This window comes from Vigna unguiculata, chromosome 2 (genome assembly GCF_004118075.2).
Source record: "Vigna unguiculata cultivar IT97K-499-35 chromosome 2, ASM411807v1, whole genome shotgun sequence".
Lineage (NCBI taxonomy): Eukaryota > Viridiplantae > Streptophyta > Magnoliopsida > Fabales > Fabaceae > Vigna > Vigna unguiculata.
The window spans coordinates 23,735,110-23,761,569 of record NC_040280.1 but is presented as its reverse complement, the minus strand read 5'-3'; the positions used below and the strand labels follow the sequence as shown (position 1 = coordinate 23,761,569).

General features: G+C 34.4%; 1 protein-coding gene across 5 annotated transcripts; it reads left to right on the top strand.

Annotated features, from left to right (window-relative positions):
- The first annotated feature begins 380 nt into the window (after positions 1–380).
- LOC114173526 (kinesin-like protein KIN-14B) lies at positions 381–26,460 on the top strand. 5 transcript variants are annotated; one of them, XM_028057988.1, is made up of 25 exons: positions 382–499; positions 609–841; positions 3,399–3,522; positions 5,946–6,032; positions 6,261–6,431; positions 6,553–6,659; positions 6,850–6,981; positions 7,074–7,252; positions 7,964–8,125; positions 8,324–8,415; positions 10,639–10,790; positions 11,228–11,401; positions 12,026–12,172; positions 13,827–14,015; positions 14,473–14,544; positions 15,643–15,698; positions 15,802–16,015; positions 17,610–17,801; positions 17,900–18,091; positions 18,297–18,647; positions 24,130–24,228; positions 24,875–25,015; positions 25,105–25,263; positions 25,352–25,426; positions 25,768–25,884. In XM_028057988.1, the coding sequence occupies exons 2-24, from the start codon at positions 650–652 to the stop codon at positions 25,403–25,405; spliced, it is 3,438 nt and encodes a 1,145-aa protein (XP_027913789.1). In that variant the 5' UTR covers positions 382–499; positions 609–649; the 3' UTR covers positions 25,406–25,426; positions 25,768–25,884. The 5 variants fall into 5 exon arrangements, 4 of the variants coding, with proteins under 4 accessions (XP_027913789.1, XP_027913787.1, XP_027913788.1 ...); XR_003602513.1 differs by lacking the exons at positions 25,352–25,426; positions 25,768–25,884 and adding an exon at positions 24,562–24,643 and having other exon boundaries at positions 381–499; XM_028057986.1 differs by lacking the exon at positions 25,352–25,426 and having other exon boundaries at positions 25,768–26,460.

Here is a 26,460-nt window from a genome sequence, read left to right as displayed (position 1 = left end):
CATCATATTTAAGATTTCATTTTATTTTTCTCCTTGATTTGTTTACACTCATTTAATGTTTTTTTATTTTCACTTCATTTTCAATCTCATACACTATAGTACAATCTCTCACTTATTCCATAATTTTTCAATTATCCCATAATGTGTTAAAAATATTAAATCATACAAATTCAATTAAAACTATACAATTTTTGTAATGCTCAATAACTATAATTAAAAATATCCAAAAATATTCAAATTTAAAATTTAATTAACCCAAAAGTAATATTACCAAATTACATGAAAACCTTGGCGTAGGACTCAAGTCCAATGCACGAACCATGGAGAATTTTTGCTGGGCCGAAAATGCAACAAAAGTGTCCCTATTTTCTAAAACGACGTCGTCTGCGCGCTCTAAAAACCAAACAAACACCCGCTTCCTCACTCTGTTATTATTACAGGCACAGCCGGTACCGTACGGTAATGATGTTGATGCAAACCAAAAAGCTGTTTCCATTCAGTCAGTGTTTCTTTTCGTATTTTTTTTTTCACTTTTTAGAACAATCACAGTATTAATTATATCATATTAATCATAGTTGCTCCGCTGCATTCTTCTGTCGATTTCGAAGGTGAGGGAGTGGAAATCTGAGAGGGTTTCGCGGCAGCGGCAATGGCGGAGCAGAGTAACATCTGGAGCTGGAACGTCATGGGCTTCGACCCGTGGAAATCAACGTCGACGTCTCATTCGCCGGAGCAAAACGATCAGAAACCATCTACACCGTTTGCGAGGAGAAACTCCACCTCCTCGGTTCTTTCGCACTCCGTGGCTTCCAAAGTTGAGGAATTAAGAGACAAGGTTAAGGTAATGCGTTATCATTTCCACGTGTATCGCATTCTTCTTCTTTGGAATTCGGCAACTAAAAATGAAATTACGACGTCGAACTATTTCGGCGAGAGTTCCAGTGGTTTCTGCTTCCGCATCGATTATATATGCACTTTGAATTTCATGATTTTTTGGAGAATTTTAGTGACTGTTAGTTGAGAGGATTTGACTGTGAAGTAGTTTTGGAATCGGAAGAGTATTTAACTTGCTGTATAGGAAATTGTTTGCCTTACTCGACCTTGAACACTTTTTTGATCCTTCCATATTTCAAAAAGGAAAAACAAAACAAAAGAAACGGCGTGTTGACGAAAGAAGTAAGAGTTACCTGCTTAGTAAGGTTTCATTTCTAAAACTTGTCTCATTGTGTGTAATGCATTTGGAAGAAGATAGCCAAATACACGCTTTTTACTGTTGCCTTGAATGTTTCCTCTTCCAGTTGAAAGCTGTTTGTGTTGTGTTGGGCAACAAGATAGGGTTTACAGAGGGAATGTGAGTTAAGAAGGATTCACTGTCCTCATCGAAACTGGCGTGTCAAAGTGTCTAGAACATACTCCTAGGTGGTAATTTATCACAGTGGTTGCTTGAAAACTACGTCAAGCAGTTTCAGTCAGCACTAATTAAGATTCCAGGATCAATCAACATTAATTAAATTAGAGTATTCAGATTACAAAGGAAAATGTGTGGAGAGAAGGGATTCGCTGTCCTTACTGGTATCTGAGTGTTTAGAGCATAGTCGTTGGTGGTAATTTCTTTCAGCAGTTGCTTGACTATATGAATCAGGTTCATTCGGATTAAATTACGATTCCAGATGAAAATGCCAATTTTTTTCTTTTCCTGATAGTTTTATTGCATGGTTTGAATGAAGGTGGACGTCTGGCTTCTATACGTTTTTTGGTCTTCAAAATCTGCATTGAATCTCTTAGAGTGAGGAGATTAAAATATCATCTCAATAAGTGCCAGAACTGGATAATATAAAATACCTAGCATTTATTTTATCGAAACTATCACTTGTCTAATATTAATGTAAATGACAATGTAAAAATATTCTGCCAATACAAATAGTTTCAAGCTAGTTTGTGGATGTTTTAGCAAAGATGTAAAATCAAACTTTTTTCTCTTTAAAATTTGTGCTAAATCAACAGAAATTCAATACATAAAAGCACATTATATTATTTTCTGAGCAAAAAAGATGTTATCTATCCACAAAAAAATGTGTATAACCTTTTCTACTTGTAGTAGTGCTTAAATTTTGCATTTATGGTAAACTTTTTCTACGTTCGAGTTTAAATTATTTTTGAATGGTTCATACCATTCCATGTTTGGTTGAGATTATTTTGGAAAATAATTGCTGTCTTTTTGACAAACTTTCTTAGGAAATTGTTTGAAAATGATTATTTTCTGAAAGTACAAAATATATAGTAGTATGATAACATTTTCCCTAGGAACAGTGATTCCAGATTCAATAATATGCGAAAATGATTATTTTCTAAAAACACTCTTTATTTGAATTGTGCAAAATTTGCTTATTTGTTACTATATGCGCATAAAACAAAACTAAATGGTTATGTTGCTGTTTTTTTCCTTAGTAATTGTAGAAAATTGAGTAATTACTTGTCTCTTTGGCTAGCAATATCATGTCATCAGAGTCTATGAATTACATTTTTAACTTTTATTCATACACTTTGGTAACTAAGAAGTGTTAACTGGAGCAGTTCAGATTACGTAGTGGGTGAAGTTCTCAATGCACAATAGAGAATGTAGTTCAAATGAAGCAAACTATTGATAAAACAAAATATAATTTAAAGTCTCTTATATTCTTGAGTGAACTTTAACTTAACTGGAATATTGCAACTAGTTATGATTTTACTGCTTGGTAGTTCTGTAATGAAGGAGGAAAAAATGTGGTCTTTCAGTTTCAATATTATGAATTTAGATGGTAGGTATGTTTTTGGGAGAGTCTGTTAGACCAATAATAAGAACTTTGGAAGATAAAAAATTTAAGATTGTTTTCACTGCTAATTCTGAAGGTTTGACTATTTGATGTGCAAACAGAGAACAAAGTTCTTTATGTAAAACAGAGTATAAGTTATCCTCTTCTGGATTACACAACGTCATGCATAAAATTTAAGAGAAAAATACTGTGTCGAACAAATTAATGTGAAGATGACTCTTAAACAATCCGTAATTGTGATAAAACTTGGTTGGAGAAGGGTACATTACTTGTTTTGCAAATACTTGGGTATGATTGGGTTGATGGAGAGTTTGAGCCAGTTGTGGTAGCCTGGTAGGTATTCGGTCCAGAACTCCATGCTGCCATGTACCAAAGAAAAGGATGATTAAAAAATGCTTTTTTTTTTTTTTTCTGGATTATCTTTGATACAATTCAAAACCAATTTTATGTTCTTATAATTACTAGCTAGTTTTGTTGGTTGGAATATATGTTTTTATGTGGTCTGCTCTCCTACTTGATCTTTGTGGATTATGGAAATTTTTGTTTTAGACACACGTTAACAATTACACCAGGTATTTTGCACAGCTTGCAAGAAATGACTACCAGCAGTTAAGACAAGAAGCAAGTGAACTTCAAGAATATTCAAATGCAAAACTTGACCGAGTGACACGTTATCTTGGTGTTCTTGCGGAGAAAGCCCACAAGTTAGGTAACACTAATTTGGCCCACTTGTGGTTCTTTATATATTCAGCTAGTTTTGATATTTGTCTTTTTTATTATTATTTCTTTTGGTTGATTGGGTCATTTATATACTCAGATAAACAACTTAAATAAATGCTTGCTCAGGCAGATTTCATTCAATTAAGCTCTACAGTTATGAATGTATAAGAATGACAACCAGAAATGTCAGCTACGCAGTATTATTTGTTATAACTCTGGTGATGACATCAGTGTAATACCAATAGCAAAAGCCTGAATACACAGATCTTATGTGAAATTCTGAATTCCTTGGAAAATCATGTCAATTTGGCAATTGCACATAATATATTCTAAACTTACATGTGAAAGTTATTATAGATATATAAAATAATATGTAGAATGCAAATTTTATTTTGTTCCAATGTATATATATAAAATATACAATTTAACATATATGGGATTTGCAAGTATACTGATGCCATTTTTTTAGTTGGAGTCCATTCATAGCATATGACAAAATATCCAATCATCTCTTTTTACTTTGATTTATTCATAATGGGTTTGTTATACTAATTTAATATTTAACCATGGAAAGAAATATTTCTCTATTTGGTTGCTTCGCCATTTCATTTTTAACAAAACATTCAATCACTGTCTCTGCAGATTATTGTCCTCTATTTTTTTAATCTCCTTGGGCTTTAACTTCACAACTTTCTTTGTTGATACAATACAAGTTTAACTAAGGGTATGTTTGGACAAACTTTTATATAAACACTTCTAGAAGAGAAAATTAAAGAAAATAATGAAATGAGCTTTTCGATAAACTAAAATTAGCTTATGCACAAGTTAAAAATAAGAATTTAGAAAAACTATATGAGAGTGCTTTTAGAAATTAGTTTATCAACTAATTTTGACTTATGAAATTTTTTTCTCTTAGACGTGCTTCTAGAAGCTTGTCTAAATATGGCCTAAATAATTCATTAGTAGATCACTTTCACTTTCTCAATCCGAATTATGAATTGCAGTTCATTAAAACCTATCCTTTAGATAATTTGTTGCAAAAAAAATTCAAGTCCCATTTTTTCTAAAGATAGTGCCAAAATATATAATATAAGTAGGGGCGATCTTCACTTTACAAGTTAATTTTATAGGATAAAGTTATGCCTAAACCACTTTCTGAGATGGGACGAGAGTCTATCCTAGATCCATTAGAAAAGGATCATTCACCATATTATACATGTACCGAGTCCAATAGTGTTGCATGTAACAGTGTGTAGGAAAAACCCAAGGTCTACATTGTCTAGAGATAGTGCTAAAATACATAATATAAAGGAAACACCACTTTACAAGTCGATTTTATATGATTGAGTTATAGCTAAACCATTTCCTAAGAATTTGAAATTGAGAATATGAAATTGAATCACTCTATCATTTACCTACACCAGGTTCAATAACCTTAAATGAAAACTAAATGAACAATGGTATGAAAGAAAGAGAAGTAGGGCAAATCACTGGATTTGTGCTCTGCGTCACCCAACAACAGATCTATCTAATGAATCTTGGATGGCATAATCATTCTAGAACCCACTCCTAAGCAGCAAACTCAAACTGGATTCACCATGCACATTGTGCCATCAAATTGTTCTTTTGCCAATAAAAAAATTATTGAAGCCTTTGACTACAACATCTAGCTCATCTCTCTTTCCTCCCCAACTTCGTCTACCTCCGACAATTGGGTCTCCAAGCTGAATGCTAGCTACCTCTTCTTCTTCATCAGCATCAACAACTTTGTTAGCTGTAGTGTCATCACATAGTAGATTACAAAGTCATGGATGGAAAGTGGAGGAAGTTTTGGGTGATGGTTGGATAAAAGTTTCCTATAATATCCTTAATTAAATTATTTAAAATAAGAGTGATGATTGTATAATTGTCCTATATTTTTGGTTTTGGCTATTAAAGCATTCCAACTAAAAAATGGGTATGACTGTATTAGCAAATCCCTCCATACCAATATGTTTGTGTGTATATGTTAAGGTATATATAATTATATATTCAAACTAACAAAAGATATATCTAACTCCTAATATGTTCAAATCTGATACTGATACTGCGGCAAAATATGAATTGGTGCATTAGAGCTTATTCTCTTAAATCTAACTCCTAGCAAGTTCAAACCATATCAAACATGGCTTAAAGCAGTTTTATCTGAGGCATGTTTACTTTCAGTAGGCATGAGATTTATTTTTTGGTAAATATGATGTTCTGTGCAACAGCAATAAATGTAGTGGATGCATATCTAGTTGCATTAATTTCTTGAAGTACTTGAAGTTATGTGAAATTTGTATGTACCTACACCTACCATGTCTTTTCTTTTTAAGCCATTATGCTGATGGTTTTCTATTTTGAATTTTGTGCTTCATCTGTGAATGTCAGATCAAGCTTCCCTTGAAACTGAGGCAAGAATATCTTCTGTGATCTATGAAAAGAAGAAATTGTTCAATGACTTATTGACATCTAAAGGTGATTGCTATATGTAGTTTCTTTACTATTGTTGGCTTCTTTGTATTGACTTTGTTTTTGGTCCCTCTACAATGCTATTTGTGTATTATGTAATATGTAATATACATCCACTGTAATTTAAGTTGTTAACTACATGGCCCCTCTACTTTTAAGCATACTAAAATGAATGTTTTGCTGAACTGGAAAAAAGGTCTATTTATCTGTTAGATATGGTTCTATTATTTGCAGGTAACATAAGGATATTCTGCCGAGCTAGGCCATTATTTGAAGATGAAGGTTCCTCAGTTGTCGAATTTCCAGATGATTATACCATACGAGTAAATACTGGAGATGAATCCTTGTCTAACTCAAAGAAAGAATTTGCATTTGACAGAGTTTACGGACCTCATGTTGGACAGGGTAAAATGGTTCTATTTTATGTTACTTTATTTTGTGTTGCAGGAGGAGGGACTGGGGTCAAAATCCTGGTCCCGGTCTGCTTTGCTTCTTGCTTATATTGCCTCATATCTTATGTTTGCAGCTGAGTTGTTCAGTGATGTTCAACCAATGGTGCAATCAGCTTTGGATGGATATAATATTTCCTTATTTGCATATGGGCAAACACATTCTGGAAAAACACACACTATGGTTGTTCTTTCTGTCTTTCGCTGTTTGCTGATTGTTATCCTACTCTTTCAAAAGAAATAGATATTTGGATAGGATCAAGAATTCAGTGTTGATATAAAATTGAAATACCTCCCATTTGGGTGAACTTAATTATTTATACATTAATAATGCCTGATAATTTGCATCTGCCATGTTCATTCATTGTTCTCAGGAAGGATCAAGCTATGATAGGGGTTTATATGCTCGTTGTTTTGAGGAGTTGTTTGATTTGTCCAACTTGGACACAACTGCTACTTCTCAGTATACATTCTGCGTTACTGTTTGTGAGCTCTATAACGAGCAGGTCTCTTTCTTTTAACTTCCTTTATAACCCTTTCTGGATTAGTTTGACTTTGGATTATAAAGGTTTTCACTGCTCTTTTTATGTGCTTACAGATAAGGGATCTGATCTTGGAGTCGGGGAAAAACTTGCCTAAACTGTGTTTTGGTTCACCTGAATATCTCATAGAACTAATGCAGGAAAAAGTTGATAACCCTATGGAATTTTCTAGGGTTTTGAAAGCTGCACTTCAGAGTCGAGGAAATAATCCATTAAGGATTAATGTTTCTCATTTGTATGGTCTCTGGCCTATATTATGCATGGCTATATTGTAAAATGGCTTTATATTTTCTATTTAATGTTTCATATGATTGATTACTATTGATAGCATACTTTCTCCAATGGAGCTGGTGATGTCAATGCACAGATCTGCTTTTGTTGTATGATACAATATACTCTCACCATTCCTATTGATAACACCTCATTACCTAATTCACAATGATTAAAGAAAGTGGTTAAGTTAGCTGAGGAAAATAAATTTGTCTTAAATTTATATTTTTGATCCAAAACTATATTGTCTAATTATTTGCCTGTACAATCTCCCTTTTTTAATGAGGGACATTTTAGTCCAAAAATAATCAATGGAAGAGGCATTATGAATTGAATCTTATAAAAAACACCACTTCATATTTGGGTCTTATAAATAGAAATAGAGGGATTAGTATAATATGCTAAACATTTTTTTTAGCTTCTAGTTTTCTTTCTACACATTGGACTTTTGACTAATTTAAGTAATATTAGGAAACAATAAATATTGAAGGCTGTAAAATTTAAATATTCGGGCTTAGTTAGCAACAATATTGATTAGTTTAGCTATGTCTTAATCTTTCTCTGAATTTATCACTGCCACTATAATGGTTCTCTCAGATAGATTCTTGAGGTTGTTACCATTTTGATATTGGTGCTATCAGATTAGTGAATTTCATTTTATGCCTTGTATTTTCAGGATTATTACCATACACATATTTTATAACAATTTGATCAGCGGTGAAAACTCATATAGCAAGCTGTCTCTGGTTGATTTGGCTGGAAGTGAAGGTTTGATATCAGAAGATGATAGTGGTGACCGTGTCACAGATATGCTTCATGTTATGAAGTCACTTTCAGCGTATGCCTTTTTTCATAATGTTTTTTAAACTCTTCAAATTTTTCTTCCCTATCAACTTTATATTTATTAGCTTAGTAGTCAGCAGATGTTCTTTGTTCGCCCACGTAAAGTTAATGTCAAATGTCAATTCTCTCGGTATACCACCTGTTAGAATTATCCGAGTCTTACTTTTTGTTGCTTTTGAAAATGTATTTACAGGCTGGGAGATGTATTATCTTCTTTGACATCAAAAAAGGATGTTATTCCTTATGAAAACTCAGTGTTGACGAAACTATTTGCGGATTCTCTTGGTATTATTATTTTTCTTTTATTTTATTTTAGTAAGCTTATGGAACATCTATATGGTTTTAAGTTGTTAGACACATTTTTTATTCTTGATTAAAAATTACAACAGAAATTGCACGTGCCTCTTAAAATGCTAATAAGTTTAATATTTTGGTGTGATTTTTGCGTTTTATTATAGTTTCTATTCAATACTTAGATACTTTGCATTGTTTTTGCTGTAACTCTTCGTTCTCTAATTGGATTGTTGTTACTATTAATTCAAACCTGCTCCACTTCAAGTGGCACCTGTCTTGTTCTGACTTGATTTGTTTGTTTTCTGGCTTATTTTGTAAGTGTATTGAAGCGTATGTAGTCTCTTGGTAGTGTTACCATTTTTTGTAATCTCTGTTTTTTATATTGATTAGAATTTATGGAACTGTTTCTTGATTATAATTTTGGCTTTTGGAATCTGTAAGCGGAAGATTTTTAGTTGTGTGCTTAGTAAATAAAGACACTTTTTTCTCTTTTCAAAGTATATCCCAGCAAAAGGAAAGATTTTGTTAAATGTTCGAGAAAATCTGACAGGGACTTGGGTATTATGGGGTGCCTCAGTCCTGCATTAAGGAGTATGAATGGCTTGGCGAAATAATTAAGTGACTTGGATTTGGTTCTCACCCTTGACGGCTAGCTTTTACGGGAGGGTTCTCCTAGTGTTTGGGTGGTTATCGGTTTGGTTGCCAGTGTCTTAGAAAGGACTGCCTTGGAAGGTTTGACCAAAAAGACAGAGTGAAGTGCTGCAGAGTGTAGATGTTGGTATGTCTGCTCTCAGGAGTGGTGTTATGGTAGGGACTTAGGTATTATGGAGTGCTTAAGCCTCACATCTAGAGATGCAACGTGGGATGCTCAGGGGGAGTGCTTAGTCTCAACATACCCTCCTACAATATTATAAAAGAGATTAAAAGTTGATAATTGGATGGAATTTCTCTCATAATTAAGAAATCTGTAGTCAATTCCATAGTTATTTTGAGGAGAACAGCGGGCTCCTTAACTGTGATTCTTGGGAATGTAATATTATTGCGGTCACAATTCTTCCTCCATTTGATATCACCAGATGACTCCGTTAGACATGTAGTCAATGTTAGTAAAAGTGTTCCTAGTATGCATAAAAGATTAATGTTGTGGGACCTAAATTTGGCAATCCATATATGACACTTTTTATTGTGCCTAACTTTGGCGCCACCATGTTTCTAAAGTGAATTTCTGATCTGTGGAAGGTTACAGTCGTGAATGGTCAAAATCTCAAATGAAAACTTTAGCTCGTATAATTTCCATCAATTTTCAAATTTAACTTTATAAAATTGATCTCACACTTACAAATAATTTCCCGTAGTTCTTTCCCCCATTTTCATCATAAACAAAATCAATTTGGTCCCTGCTAAATATATTAACATTAAGAAAAAGGAGCATCTAGATGTGTTCCCAATGAATATTAAGAAGACAATCAGTAGAGTTGAGTATCTGCTGGAGCTCTGACCAGAATATGACAGAGCATCTGTAGAGGATGACTTATAGGAAAAAAACACATAAAGAAGCATCTATTTTTTATATAGAGCACTGATATACTCCACAAAAGGTAATCCCGTTTGAATTAAGTAGGACCACTACGGCAACAAAGCTATCCCTTTTAGTTTTTAATGCAGTTGCATATGTAGGACTCAAATTTGAGACTATCGGTTAAGCTAGAACATCCCCGTGCTAGTTGATTTACATCCTTGGTGGTAAAAGAAAATTATTGTATAAAGCAAAACTCAATTAACTAACTAACAATGGTGTTAAAATAATGTAGTTGTTTTGAAAATACTTAAGTTTAAGCCGAGGCACTGATTTGAGAATAAAAATACTTTGGTCATGAAATTGAAAGGAAACTACAAGGCCCAAAATTTGGATTTAACCTTTGAATTTTATTTAACAAAGGATAACATCTTACTCTGTGTGGGATAAACACAGGTACCAATGTGAGGTGAGACTGAATATTTACCTACATTTCTTTATATAAAATTGAAATAATTTACCTCTGTGCTCGTTCTTGCTCTTTTTTCTTTGTCCTGAAAGTAGACACTCAATGTAGTTATACACACACAAACACACACACTAATACTGTTTCTTCATAACTAGGTATTCAATTATTTCTGCTTGGTCTTTAGACATGGCGATAACGTTTTCATTATAATTTTTCTTTCATGTTTTAGGTGGAAGTTCGAAAACTCTGATGATTGTAAATGTGTGTCCAAATTCTTCAAATTTATCTGAGACATTACTGTCTCTCAATTTCTGTGCCAGAGCTCGAAATTCTGTCTTAAGCCTTGGAAATCGAGATACAATTAAGAAGTGGAGAGATGTTGTATGTTCTTCCATAATCCCATTCCTCCTTTAAAAAAACAGTCGTCTACTTTTGATTTGCTTTTCATTTCCAACTGTGGATTTTGTGGAAAGCAATTAAAAATCATAACTCATGTTTATGGTGTATAATAAATATGATATGAATATAATGTTGTTTTAGGATTGAACCCCTCCTTTTACTCAATTCAAATTTCAGACAGTGTTTGCTAGTCTAATACAAAGTTACTTGTGCATGTAAGGATTGATTCTTGTGCGGTGGAATTGAGAAATTGCTTGGACTTGGCTATATATTTTCTTATATAATATTTTCATCCCATAGGAAGTTCAATTGTACTCAGTTTTCTATCACTTTATAAAAAAATGGTGTTAATTTCAATAGACTTCAAGATTACAAATTTACTATATATGTTCCATATTTAAGTTTTGATGGTTTTATAGGCAAATGATGCACGTAAAGAGTTATATGAGAAGGAAAAAGAAATCCAAGATCTCAAACAAGATGGTCTGAGACTTAAGCAAGCACTGAGAGATGCAAATGATCAGTGTGTTCTACTCTTCAATGAAGTACAGAAGGCATGGAAAGTTTCTTCTGCATTGCAGACAGATTTAAAGGTTTGAATGTTTATTAATTCTAGAGTAGTATATGGTGTCGTGTTGCTTAGTGGTTTGAAGATTCTGTGTATATGCATGACATGCTGTAATAATGTTAATCCATTAGGTAGTTCTGTGATCTATATACATACAATGAGTAGAATGAGGAAGTACAGCATTTAAGTAGTTTTCTGAAGTGGTTAAAATTCAATCAAACATTTATAATGTGTCTTTTAGCATTTTCTGATATCAACTTTTGCATGGATTTGAGGTAAATGTTAAGTCAACTGATCCTGTTGTTCTTGTGTTCCTAAATTTTGAAGAGTGGAGAAGTTTGTGTCAAGTGATGTTCTTTTAAATTTTAAATATAGATACTATTTGACAACTTATCATTCCAATTGGCTGATGTTCTTTCACTCTTTTCCCTTCTTTTATGGAGTAGATTTTGTGTTGCCTATTATTTGAAGAGTTAATGTTTCATGTGCCTTTGTTCAGAGAGATGTGAACATTCGTACAATATGTTTCTTGTACAAGATATGCTTGATGCCCACTTTTCTGAACATGCAAACTGTGCTGCAATACTTGATTGTTAGCTTTGTACAGGATACTTGTCAGTGAGAAACATCATTCCTTTATTTTCTGCAGGCAGAGCATATTTTGCTGGCTGATACTTATAAGGCAGAGAAAGAAGAAAATTCTCAGCTTAGAAATCAAGTTACTCATATGTTACAGTTAGAACAAGTGCAAAATATTCAGATACAACAGCGCGATTCAACCATTAAAAGTTTGGAGGTTAATATTTTGTAGTTTTCATAAAATGTTCAACAAGTACTTTGTGAATGGTTTATTGAGTTCATTTTCTTCAATAATTTTGTTGGAGATAGGAGTATGTAGGAGACAAGAGCTTCTTTAATATTTATTTTTTCAGGTATCCAATATACTTGGTATGGCTAGGTTCAATGCATCTTAGGAAGTAGTGGTATCTTAATTTGTCTTTACCATTAGTTATCTTTGAAACACTCTTCCATGCAATAAAATCTCCATTCTGCTGGATAAGAAAACACTAGAGCACCTCTAGAAATGTTTCTTTTGTCATTTGCTCATAATTTTTTTATTACCTGTTTTTTCCTGATAACAATGAGTTATTCCAAAAACATGTTGTGTGCAATGTTCTAAGAATGACATAGCAGGATCATCCTTTGGAGTTTGTATGGAATTTAGCAAAGCCACATTAACTTATTAATCTTGGTTAATATTATGGATGTGTTAGAATCCTATAAATATATAGTAGTTGATGGTACTAGGATCAATTAGATTAATTATATATATATATATATATATATATATATATATATATATATATGTTATTAGCCTAATATAGGGCAACTGATTATTTTGTATTTATGACTGAATGTTCTATAAATTGAGTTGCTCTGCTGGGGTCAGAACACATGGAAGTCATCATATGCCTTCTTGGTTTCTCTCTTCTCAACGATTTGAATAGAAAAATGCATTCTAGGTTCCAGAAATAGTCAGCTGTATAGAAATCGTATTGAAGCTGCACTTCCCCTCTTTTATCTATAATTAGAAAACAAACCTTTACATTTTTTATTTTCATCTTAGTTCTTAGAGATGAGGGCAGTTGCTTCTTTAGCTCTTTCCATACCCTGGTAGATATAAGCCATTGGAGTTTCTTCTCAAATAATCTTAAGAAAGCATATGGTTTAGAATACCAAGCACCTTTGCAGCACACATAATAACACATTGTTCCTATTTTGTTTCTGGGTTCCAAACATCATGGCATGGACCAACTTTCGAAATTGCAAGTGTTAGATAAGGCTCAGGATTGGCTTAACAATAACAGTTACAAAGTCCCTCACCTTGTACAATTTTGAGACACTCATTTGCCTCGTCTCCCTCGCCTATTCACTGGTAATCTTCTAAGATAAACATCTTTCTCAGAGTATCTGTTTTGTGTGAGAACACTAAAAAGCAGGAGCCGCAAACTGATTTTTAAGTTGGGAGATGAGGGAAGAGCTAGTAGGTTTGGATTATACATACCACAACAGAGGACCACCTGTAACTGATGGGAAATTTACAGGTCTCTAGTGTCTTTCTTTCTAATCTACTCAGAAATCTGATAGACAGAGTTCAAGAGAGTTTGGTCTTTATTTATGGCTTTACTATTCAGATTACATTTCCACTTAGCACATACTGTGGTTGCTACTTTCTAATGCTAAGTCTGTTATATTTCTGGTGTTAGTACTACAATTACAAGTGTGCCATCCACCTATCATCTGGTGTAGTCTGTGGCGTGGCATTGCTGATCATGGCTTGCCACCTAAGCTTTCTTATATATATGACAACTGCGGTCTTAGATGCATGTGACCAGCTTTGTTCTTGCTTGCTTGATAATGTTTGTATCTCTTTTTATTCTCTTACTCAGGCCAAAATTGGAAGCCTTGAAATACAACTCAATGAAGCCCTTAGATCCAGCAACACAAAGTTAAATGTTGTACCAGAAACTGTTTCTGGAGCTCTACCTAATTCCAGGACAACAGGGGATGTCATGGATTCATCTGCAGTAACCAATAAATTCGAAGAGGAACTCAAGAAACGTGATGCTCTGATTGAGGTTTAATATACTCTGTCTGATTGTACCATTCTTTCAATTTCTGTTTCCCACTGGGTCATGGTTATTGATTTTCACTTTCTCCAATTTTCTTTTTAATTCTTTTGGAAATAATTTTTATTGAGGATAGATTTAGCAAACAAATGGTCCATTGGACTGACACATACTCCTTTTTCTGGGGTTTCTCATGTTGAAATCCTTGCCAGCCATCTTAATATATGTGGTGAAAAAGGGGAAATGCTTAAACTGCAACCAAGAATCTCAAATATAGTTTGCTTCTAGAATGTAAAAGATGGAAGAAGTAATCCCTGAATATGATCGATCCTATGTATCAAAATGGCACCATGCTATAATTTCAGAATATTTACTTTGTTGAGGAGTTCTTAAGCGGTTTTGAATTCTTACATGCTTATATTAGTTTCATTTGTTCTGGTGAGAAACTCCATTCAATGTTTTGCAGAGGTTGCATGTAGAAAATGAGAAATTATTTGACAAGTTGACTGAGAAAGCATCTCTGGCTGGATCACCTAAGGTAGGCAATTTTTTTTTTTACATTAGTTGCCTTGCCCAAGTTATCATTAATTATGTTCTGTGTCAGTGGTGGGGATCCATTTACATCAAGAGTTAGTTTTAACTCACTCCATTGAGTAACTATTTATAAATGTCGAGAGAGAAAAATAGATGGAAGAGATGCCAATATGGACTACACAACAGAGTCCATTTTATAAAGACTGATGACAATAAATACATGATATGATATGCCCATAAATCGTATTCTATTAAGTAAATTCTAATAAGATATTCCTATAAATATAAAGATCCTAATTAAATAAGAAAATAATTTAAATATAAACTAAGAATAAATCAAAGGAAATCATCTGAGATACTTTAAAATATTCCAATATCTTTAGATATTTCTATATATTTTTAACAATAAATATTGAATTTTATCAATCAATCATTGAACTGTGGTAGATGAAGATTATAAAATTTCATAGAATTTTAAAATTAATTGGTACTTCATTGAACTACTTAACATTAAATATTTCATACCTTTGGAAATGTATATAAATGTTTAAATATTAGATTAAATATCTTTGTATTGTGGTCTCCATTTACTCCAAAAGTTGAATCCTGTACACTTATGTCGAGTAATTTTATATAAGATACTAATTTTTACCAATTCAAGTGTCATATTATGATAATGATCACCATCTAAAATGAAGATAAATTGAACATCCATGTGTACCTGTGATTCCTAAATAGAATCACTTTTGCTTTCTTTTAATGGATTATTTACATGAAAAAACTGTGCAACAAAGTAGTTGGAAATACTTTTTTTCTCGTGCAAATACACTTCCATAGCAAAGAATTTTTTACTTCTAAATAAAATAGACTGGCTTCTGTCAATAAAATAGACTGGCTTCTGTCTGTGGGGCTCTAACTACATGTATTCTTAAATATTGTTTCCACATGCTTTCTTTTCTTCAATCTGTTTATCAGCACCATTTGCTAAAATATGGATGTGATATGGCAGAATCTAAATTACTGTGACCATCATTTCTAGAGCATGCTTCTGGGCTATGAATGTGGTGCTTTTGCCATTTTAAGATTTTAAATTTATTTTCAGCTGTCAAGTCCATTATCTAGGGGATCAGTTAATGTTGAGCATGGAAATGTGGGAAGGTACAATTTTAAATTTTGTCATATACATTGCCGTTTTATTTTTGTTTTTAAGCTTGTGGATAGTGGCTTTATTCTCATTGTATTGAAACTGAAATGACACCAGCACCACTGCAAGAGCGCGTTCTTTGGATGTTCTTCCTTCATCTTTTGTCACAAATAAGAATGATGGCACTGTTGCTTTAGTTAAATCTGGTTCTGAGAGAGTTAAGACTACCCCTGCTGGTGAATATCTCACTGCAGCACTGAATGACTTTAATCCTGATCAGTATGAAGGACTTGCTGCCATTTCTGATGGTGCAAACAAGCTTCTGATGCTGGTATGTATCTTGAGTGTTTAGGTTCAGTTTATTCCTCGGTGAAAGCAGATAAATTGTGGTTTATGTGCAATTGTTTTTTACTTTTATATAAAGTACCTTCTTCCTAAGAATGTTGCTGTGCTTATCACAATTCTAAATTGAAAGCTGGACAATGCAACGACTTTGGATGCATTAAAGTTTTCCCTGGTTCAAATTGTGAATTCTGCTTTAGTTCCCCATTGTAGGCCTTAGACAATGCTTGCTCTTAGTTCAGTTTGAAAATCTGTGGAAGTTATTAGTGATAGTATTCTTATGGTTACAGGACAATTTGTGGCAATATATTACCATAGTGAGGAGGAAAATTGCGTTGTGTGGAACATGTAATATCCTCCTGTAAAAGAAAATACAATAATATTAGATATAGTTGCTAAAAATGCAAAAAAACTGTCCAATTTCTCTGCATATCCACTAGTAGAAATACTTTTGAACCAACCATTCGCAGAACATAAAAGACAGGTCTAAAACACAACATTATCCCTTCAGATATACAAGCATAGACAATGTTGAATATAGATAAAATAGGGTTTGTGATTAATTTTCCTTGTGTATAAACCACACATAGGGTAATCTATTTATAATAGAGAGTGGTACAACTAAAAAGAGTAACTAAAAATAAATTGAGTAAATAGAAGATATTGTTTGGTATTGTGATTAACAATATCTTAACAATACCATACAATATCTAATACTCCCCCTCAAGTTGAAGCATACAAATTGTATGTGTCAATCTTGTTACAAATATAATCAATTCTAGGCCTCCGTAAAGACTTAGTAAAAATATCTGCTAACTGATCACTTGAGTTAACAAACTCAATCTTGATGTCTCCAGACATAATCTTTTTCCGAATGAAATGACAGTCAATTCTCAATGTGTTTGGTTCTCTCATGAAAAACAGGATTAGAGCTAATATGAAGAGCAGCCTAATTGTCACACACAAGTGCATTTGAGTGACATCTCCAAATTGTAACTCTCTAAGCAATTTCTTGAGCCAAACAAGTTCACATGCAGTTGAGGCCATAGCTCTATATTCTGCTTCTGCACTGGATCTTGTCACAATACTCTGTTTCTTACTTTTCCACGAGATCAAGTTACCACCAATGGGGGCACAATACTTAGATGTAGATCTTCTATTAGAAGGAGATTCTGTCCAATCAACATCTGAATAACAAACAAATCTTGTATGGTTATAAGAACCATATAACAATCCTTTAACCTTTTAACCTTCTCTATGTAACTAACTCTCTAAGTGGGCCCTTTAACCTTTCTGCCCCTTCTAGAACGATTTACGGAAATTGTGTTATGAGCACACGCATGATTCTCTATTTATTGGGAATAATAGTAATGATATAATAAAAGGAAACAAGAAATATAAAACTCAATCCCTTAAATTAAAGCCTATACAATATTTTCATTTTTACGGAATCATATCTTTGACATCCCTATTCTTCTTAATAAACAAGTGATCATGCATTTAGGGCATGTTAAATACAAACCACTCTAATAGCTTAAGCCTGCAAGATGGAATTTTACCATCATTGTTCTTAATGGCCACAGGTTCTGGCTGCTGTCATCAAAGCTGGTGCCTCCAGAGAACATGAAATACTTGCTGAAATTAGAGATGCTGTTTTTTCATTTATTCGAAAACTGGAGCCAAGGCGAGTAATGGATACCATGCTTGTTTCCCGTGTTAGAATCTTGTATATAAGATCTTTGCTTGCCAGATCCCCAGAGTTGCAATCTATTAAGGTAGATATTTTTCTTCTTATAACTTGTTAATGTCTATTTAGTGATATTTTCCTGGTGTACATTTCTAATTTAGTGTATCTTGCACTCTGGACTGAAAGGTATTGCCAGTTGAGTGCTTTCTTGAAAAGGCCAACACTGGACCCAGTAGAAGTTCTAGTCGAGCAAGCAGTCCTGGAAGATCTTCAGTGCAATATGTTGATGAGCAGATCCAGGGATTTAAAGTGAATATAAAGCCAGAAAAGAAATCGAAATTTTCATCTGTTGTGTTGAAGATACGTGGGATTGATGAGGTAATGATATTATCCTATAATCATTCTGGTTAGATGTGTTAGAAAATTATTGAGTAGGATTTGTTTTTTCTTGTCTTTCTTTTGAATTTTGAATATCATAAATAATATGCTATTTTTTGATGATACTGTCTCAATTTGCACCTATCGTGATATGAATATGCATGTGTGTGTCACCTTGTTTTATAATTTTGAATAAACCTTGTAGGAAACCTGGAGGCAGCAGGTAACTGGGGGAAAGCTTAGGGAAATCAGTGAGGAAGCAAAAAGTTTTGCAATTGGAAACAAGGCTCTTGCTGCACTCTTTGTACATACTCCAGCTGGAGAGCTGCAGCGCCAAATTAGATCCTGGCTTGCAGAGAAGTTTGATTTTCTATCTGTTATAGGAAATGATGCACCGGGGGGAACAACTGGTCAGTTGGAGCTCATTTCAACTGCAATTATGGATGGTTGGATGGCTGGACTTGGCAGTGCTCTGTCTCCCCAAACTGATGCCCTTGGCCAACTTCTATTTGAATATTCAAGACGTGTCTATACTTCTCAACTGCAGCACCTGAAGGTACATCTCATCTTAAATCTGTCTAGAATGATTTTTCTAAACGAATACTATTTAATGTTCTTGAGAACCGGAAAAAGCCCTGTTTAACTTGTCACTGTTTGAGAGATGTGGTGCTGTTAATGGTTAAGTTAGTTGTTTTGACGCATTTGTAAACATACTAGACTTTGCCCACTTACTTACATTGGCATTGTTGGATAATGTGTTTTTCTTTACTTCATTTTGGTATTTAGCCAATGTTTACGCCAAAAGAGTGTTTTTATTGGAGGCACAAAGATATTGTCAGTACGGTTTACTTAGATGAAACATTTTCTTCTAGGCATGTATTTAGCTGTTACTTTTAGAGGATATCATGTCTGTTAGTCTGTGATAGGAAATTGGACTAGATCATAAAAGATACATTATGCATATGTTCTCATTATTCTGAAGTAGATATCAATGAGGTATCATCTTCAACAGGTACAGAATAATAGAAAAATGTAGGAAACTGAACAAGGAAAAATACAAAGATCACCCACACTTTCGTGAAGTATGGTTTTCTGATATAAATACTCCACCCTTTAATTTTCCTGTTTACTCTCTTTCCCATATTTTCCATGCTGACACCCATGCCGTGTAAGATGTTAATTGTTCTCCTTTCTAGGTATGCATGCTTTGGAATCTGATCCCATGCTGCTCATCCAACGAAATCCTATATCACTTCGTTTTTGTATTCTTTTATCTGTTAATTAAAAAAATTATCCGACAAAAATATTTTAGTCCAAGACTAGGAAAGCCAGACTGAGTAAAGGCTGTTAGGTACTAGCTAAACCAAAATTTTCTGGCTTGTCCAGTTTACACAGATGGTGTGTGTTCAAGATATTACATTGTTTATTGTTTTGACCAAAGTAATGTATAAATGAGACAGCCTCATAAACTAGTTTTGTGGGGTTGAGTTATGCTAAATTAAAAATTATAGAAACTGGATCAAAAACTCAGAAACAAGAAAGAAAACGCAAACAGAGAAAACTGAGAATTTGGTATAGAAATTTCAGAATTATTACAGAAACATCTCCGTCACTTGGAGGGTCCAGAAACCTCCCACTGTTCACTTATTTCCCCTCCCCCAAACTCCAAAACACACCTTTATATACAAGCTCCCCAACAACATTTATGGTTGTTGTTTTAATTAAAACGAACAGCTCTATTTTCCTTTTACCTAGAATAGACCTTTGTAATAGGAGGTTGTGTTCAAACACAATTCTAAAATTTGCCATCATTTATATTTCTGGATTACAAATTGTTCCATAGTATTGACAAGGGCATCCATAGGTGAAAAAGATCATTCTCAATGTTGACTATTCATCCTTCCTTAAAGCAGATCTTTTGAGCTCACAACACATGTTGGGGTTTGTGAATAGGCCTGATTTTTGTGCACCAATAATACTTAAGGTCTTTATGGTGTTTGCCAAAATCTTTAGTATCATCATCCCTCGAAGCCTGGTTAGTCCCATGGCTGAATACATGGGTTAAGTGTGTGGTCTTACTTTAATGAACTATTGCCTCTTGCTACCACTCTTGCTCAGAAGCTAGAGCAACGCCCAACCTTCTTTATGTTGATGACTATGTATGCACAATATTCCCTAGTTCGTGATTTACATGCTGTGAGGTCTTTGTGCCTGCACTAACTTTTCTTGGTTTCACATTGTTGTATGTGTCGTGCTAGTTATCATTGGACATACCTACTTCTACCCCAACTGCCATTGGTGATTCATCTGCGTTGGTATCGTAATGTGATGATTGCAATTGCCCTCACAAACTCTATAGAGGTCGTCCCAGGCATTATCATCGCCACAAACTTGGTCACACCATTGATCGATTTTATGTCTTACATGGTCACCCTCCTTAGTCGACAGCTGCTAGTGCTTAGGTTGCTCCGATGTTCCACTTGATTATGGTGCACCTCCTTTTGATAGTTTTGGACCTTTGGCTCTCTTCCATGACTTCCTCAAATGGCGTGAGGAATGTTAGGTTTATGGCTCCACTACTTTTGCTTTTCTCATCTTTTTCCACGTTTGGTCTTTTGTCATCTATTATTATGGGATGGATGATTGACACCAAATGTGAGTCTCATTGCTTTCTATGAACTTCGCATATTAGCTGAGCAATGGATCCCCTTCTCTCATCCATGCTCAATTGGATCATCTTAACCTTATCAAGCTTTAGCACCTTTTACCCAATCTATTTAAGTTGTCTACTTGTTGTAAGTCGTGTTAATTAGGAAAACATAGTCGTAATTCATTTTTTTGGGAGTATCCCCAAATGAACATTGTTTCCTTTTGCTTTTGATCACTCAGATACTTGGAGGCCAAGGGGTGTTAGGTCTACTTTAGGATTTTGGTATTTTGCGACTCTTTCATGGTTCTTCTCAATATACTTGGTGGTTTTTAATGAAAAATTGTTGAGTTGTTTTCCATATTAAAAATCAATTTGGTGTTTTCTTTTTACCATCTTTAGTTATAATGCCTGTGAATACCTTTCCCATTCATTTCAGACTTTCATGTCCTCCTATGGTATTCTTCATCAGATATATTGTGCATGTACCCCTCAACAAAATAAAGGTGGTTGAGTGTAAGAACAGGTATCTTATTGCAACAAATTGTATTCTTTACTTTATGATCGTGTTCCTTAACAATTTTAGGATAATGTTTTTGTCTTACCATGTTATCCCATCAATCCAATGCCTTGTTTTGTCCTTAACAACCAAGTACCTCACTCTGTTTTGTTCCCCTATGAACCTCTCCACCTTTTAGCTCATGACACTTTTGATCTACCTGTTTTGTTTACAATCATAATCTTGACCTTAATAAACTATGTCTTTGGTTTCACAAGTGTGTCTTTGTAGACTACATTCAAAAAGGGTATATTTGTTTCTCACTGTCCCTTCACTATTTAATATTCGTTGTTGTCACCTTTGAGTCTTCTCTTTACCTTGTGTGACTCATTGCTAACCCTCTCATCTTTTATACCACGAACATGTTTGGTGACCCTCAACTCCATCTTTGCCTCCTTTCTTGGTTTATCGTTACTAGTGGTGGGCCAACTTCTTATTGGACTTTGATGCAACTTCTATTGTGTCTGATCTCCCTATTGTACTTCATAAAGGTACACTCTCCACTCACAATCCTTCCCTTCATATGTTCACAAGTTGTTTCCATTCATTATACTCATTTCTCTTTGTTTTCCTCTATGTCGCTTCGTATATGATGTCTTAGCGAAGTTTGGATGGAGACAGGCCACATTTGATGAATTGTGTGCTTTTCAAAACATTGGTACTTGGAATCTTGTTCCTTTACCTCCTAGGAGAGGTGCTGAGTTGGAATCCCATTCTAACTAAGGATTCTTGTGGTTCCGGAGGATCCAGCTACAGGAGAATCGGGAATAGAGAGCTTCCCCCGCCCTCTTTTTTTCCGCCTGACTCTTTGCTCTTAAGAATACTAGTTTTTAAGAATGAGTGATTGCCCTTATCTGACCCTTACTGTCCAACCTAAGAGTGGATAGCTAATGTGTTCCGAATTTTGAACAGGGTTCTATGGTTGGTCCGCGCCCTTGGATGCCAAAAGCGTCCTTGGGCGATCTCGTAGTTCCTACAAGGTGTAGACAATGGGGTCGGTCCATGGATTCTTTTTCCTTTTGCCACATTTCGCTCAAAGGGTTGAAGAGAGATAGTGCATCAAGTTGTTCGCAAGGGCCAACCTGATCCTCTTCCCCAGGATGATCCCAAATGAGGAAACCCTAGGAGAGCCACTGACTCCAACTACCGTCCGTGTACGATCCATACTAGATTTGACCAACTGCCCATCTGGTTGTCGATGGATCTTCACAATCAAAGTTGGCTCTAATAGAACTATTGATAAGCTCAAAACTTGTTAGTTGCTAAGGATTATACTCAAATTTTGGGCTAGACTTTTGGGACACTTTTCTTTGATGAACAAGATCACCTCTTTCAAATTCTTCTTAGCCATGGTTGCTCTTCAACGTTGGTCCTTCCATTAGTTGGGATGTAAAAAGCGTCTTTCTACATGGTGATTTGCTGAAGGAAAATTTATTGAACAACTTCTTGGTTTTGTTGCTTTGGGGAGTCTTCCCATTTTGTATGTTGGTCTATGCAAATCTTATATCGCCTTAACCGTCTCTCAGGGCATGGTTTGGTAGATTCAATGGAGTTTTCCAACAACTTGATATGAATTTGAGTGAAGATGATCATTTTCGTGTTTTGTCATCAGTCAAGGTTGCAATGTTTCTACCTTGTAGTGTATATTGATGATATTGTTCTTACAGGTATCAATTACCATGACATTTTACATTAAAACAATACATTTGTCATCATTTGTGGACAAAAGACCTTGTTGGAGTTAGATACTTGAGAATTGAAGTTGCACAATTCAACAATTGAATTTTAATTTCCTAGAGGAAGTATGCTTTTGATATTTTAGAAGAAAATGGGCTAATGAAATTCAAGCCCCTTGACACGACTATGAATCCCAATGTTAAACTTCTACCAAGTCAATAGAGCCACTTTCAGATCTTGAGAGGTATGGGATATTGGTTGGGAATCTAGACTATCCAAAGTAACTTGTCTTGACATTCCTTTTCCGGTCAATGTGGTAATTCAGTTTCTAAATTATTCATGTGCGAGATATTGGAATGTTGTCTTTTTCATTCTAAAGTACTTTAAAGGTATGGGAACACAATAATCACTCTTGAGGATACTCAGTTGCAGATTGGGTATCCTCTATAGGATATTGTATCTATATTGGTAACAAGATCTAATGCAAAAGTAGTAGCCTCTATAGGATATCGTATCTATATTGGTAACAAGATCTAATGCAAAAGTAGAATATAAAGCTATAACTTCTGCTACTTGTGAACTTGTTTGGCTCAAAAGACTTTAAGAACTAAAATTTTGAGAGGGTTCACAAATGTCTCTCATTTGTGATAAGCAATCATATTGTCTCAAATCCAGTATTTTATGAGAGGACCAAACATTGAGATAGATTGTCATTTTATTTTTGAAAAGATTTTATTGGGAGACGTTACTACTAAATTTGTTAACTCCAATTATCAGTTCGTGGATGTCTTCACCAAATCATTACAAGATCTTAGAACTGATTATATTTGGAACAAGTTTGACACATATGATTTACAATCACTAGCATGAGGAGTGTTAGATGTATTTTCAATATATGGGCGTAGGCCCTTCTCGTCTATATGTAATGTGTTCCTTTGTTGTGCTCAAAACACACATTCATTCATATGAATATCCATCTTATACTCTTGCAATTACCATTTATGGCCAGTTATATTTGTGTGGTTTTCTTGATTGGGTTTTACCGGTCTGTACCCATCATGAACCAAAAAATGAGAGAAACTTCATGTTTGACTAATTTTCTCATACATGTTAAATTATGTTTTGATGCTTGTTTTCCTGAAATTGGCTTATCAGGATATTGCTGGTACCTTGGCAACAGAAGAGGCTGAAGATGCGGCACAAGTGGCGAAGTTGCGTTCAGCACTAGAATCTGTTGATCACAAAAGAAGAAAGGTACTTTGTTTCACACTTGAGGTGGAGCAAAAGATTTTAGAATTGCCCGTGTTAATCCGCAGCATGGTTAATTATACAAAAATTGCATGAAAAGTTTTAACATAATAACATTATATCATGTTATTGTTATGCTATATATTTTTGAAATACTTTTCACACGATACTTGGAAATTGCTTTGATAAGAGGACATTAGATTACCATAAAATTGAAACTATTTTTGGTAACTTTGTTGATTCTACTTCTGTTTGTCCAAGTTATATCAGCACTTCTAGAGGGTCATCTTTGTGTAATTAAGAAGATATAAATGAAACATCTATTCCTTCCCATTTCAGGTATATATAGACAACACACCTGTGATGACTATTTATCTCAAAGGAATTAAAGTGCACTTACGTAGTCCTGAGCTTCAATTTGGTAAAATTGATTGCTACAGTTCTAGCCGAGAAACAAAATAGGTTACTAGAGGAGGGATTATATTACAGTAACATTAGTCTTCAGTCTTAAATGATTTTTCTGGTAATTTTGTTAGACTTGTACCATTGTAATGTTAGTGTAGATTAAGTTTTATATGGTAATTAAAGAGGGAAGTTAATGCCTTATTCTCTTAAATGAATGTCTATTTATGATGTCCTGGTAATTATTCAGATTTTACAACAAATGAGAAGTGATGTAGCTTTACTGACCTTGGAAAATGGTGGTTCACCTGTTCAAAATCCTTCTACTGCTGCTGAGGATGCAAGATTAGCCTCTCTTATTTCACTTGATAGAATATTGAAGCAAGTCAAGGTTTCTTTCTTTTTTTTATTGAAATCTGCTTTTCAAACTTTGGTGTTCTACTAGCAAATACTCCATAATTCATGGCATAATTTGAACAGGATATAACTAAACTTTCTACTGTGAACACCATCGAGAAAAGTAAGAAAAGAACGGTGCTTGGTTCTCTTGATAAACTGACCGAACAAATGCCTTCGCTTCTTGAAATTGATCATCCATGTGCTCAGAGATACATTGCAGATGCTCGCAGAGTGGTTGAGGTAAGCAAATTGATGCTCCATATGGCTATATTGTATTTTGAGTTGTGAAGGAATCAGATTATACTCATGCTGAATTTGGCATACTCAGTTCGGACTAAATTCACAACTTTTGCTCTGGGAAAAAAGCATATTCTCGTCATAATCACAGGAACAATGCCATTGGGTGGGTGGGTGGCGGGAGTAGTAGCTACCGCCTTCTGAACATTACCATTTATGTACTCTGTCGTATACTTTTTAAAAAGCGTCTCTCTTTATGTTTCTCAAGATTTATCTGGTTTTTCTGTATTTGTCTATTTTATCATTTTTTAAATTGTTAACTAAATTTATGTTATCAACCCAGTTATATACTTAAGAAATGCTGTACCCAAAAGAAAAAGCAAAAGTAAGCAATGAAAGGATGAAAACAATTTCAAATGCTTTTCTATCTCAACATTTCTGGTAAAATTGGGTCTATGTCCGACTTATGTTGAGTTTTGGGTTCCTAAACCCTCTTTTATGATGCAGTCGATTCCTGAAGAAGATGACCGCATTCAGAACGTATCGCATTCTCGTAAACCATCTACTGATACAAGCTCTGGGTCTGGAACTGATGTGGCACAGTGGAACGTCCTTCAATTCAATACGGGTAATACCTCCTCATTTATAATAAAATGTGGAGCAAACTCAAATTCAGAACTAATCATTAAAGCCGAGGCTAGAGTTCAGGAACCTAAAGGAGGTGAGATTGTGAGGGTTGCCCCAAGGCCGTCCATTTTGGAAAATTTGAGCTTGGAGGAAATGAAACAAGTATTTGCTGAACTACCCGAGGCTCTAAGATTGCTTGCCCTAGCAAGGACTGCAGATGGAACTCGAGCACGATATTCTAGATTATATAGGACCTTGGCTATGAAGGTTCCATCACTTAGGGATCTGGTAAGTGAGCTTGAAAAGGGGGGTGCACTGAAAGATGTGAGGACGTGAAATTTTAAGAGGAAAAATGTTTATGAAATTTACTTTGTATGCCTCGAGTTGCTTGCATGTGAGGCATCGGTTTGGGGGTACGGGTCATTGAGTGTTGAGAAACCATTGTGTGCATCATGTACAACTATTATTCTGTATGCTTGTTAATGTATTTAGTAGTAATTATCAGTTTTTTTATACTGCAGATTTTGTTTATCAAGTCTAATTAAATCCAAAGAACGAGGCTTATTTTTTTCA

Bases quoted from the DNA above. Each gene is read 5' to 3' on its own strand.
- LOC114173526 (XM_028057986.1), top strand. From the start codon at position 650: ATGGCGGAGCAGAGTAACATCTGGAGCTGGAACGTCATGGGCTTCGAC. The intron at 6,432-6,552 runs GTAAAATGGTTC...TTATGTTTGCAG, and splicing joins CGGACCTCATGTTGGACAGG to CTGAGTTGTTCAGTGATGTT. The intron at 15,699-15,801 runs GTACAATTTTAA...AAATGACACCAG, and splicing joins GAGCATGGAAATGTGGGAAG to CACCACTGCAAGAGCGCGTT.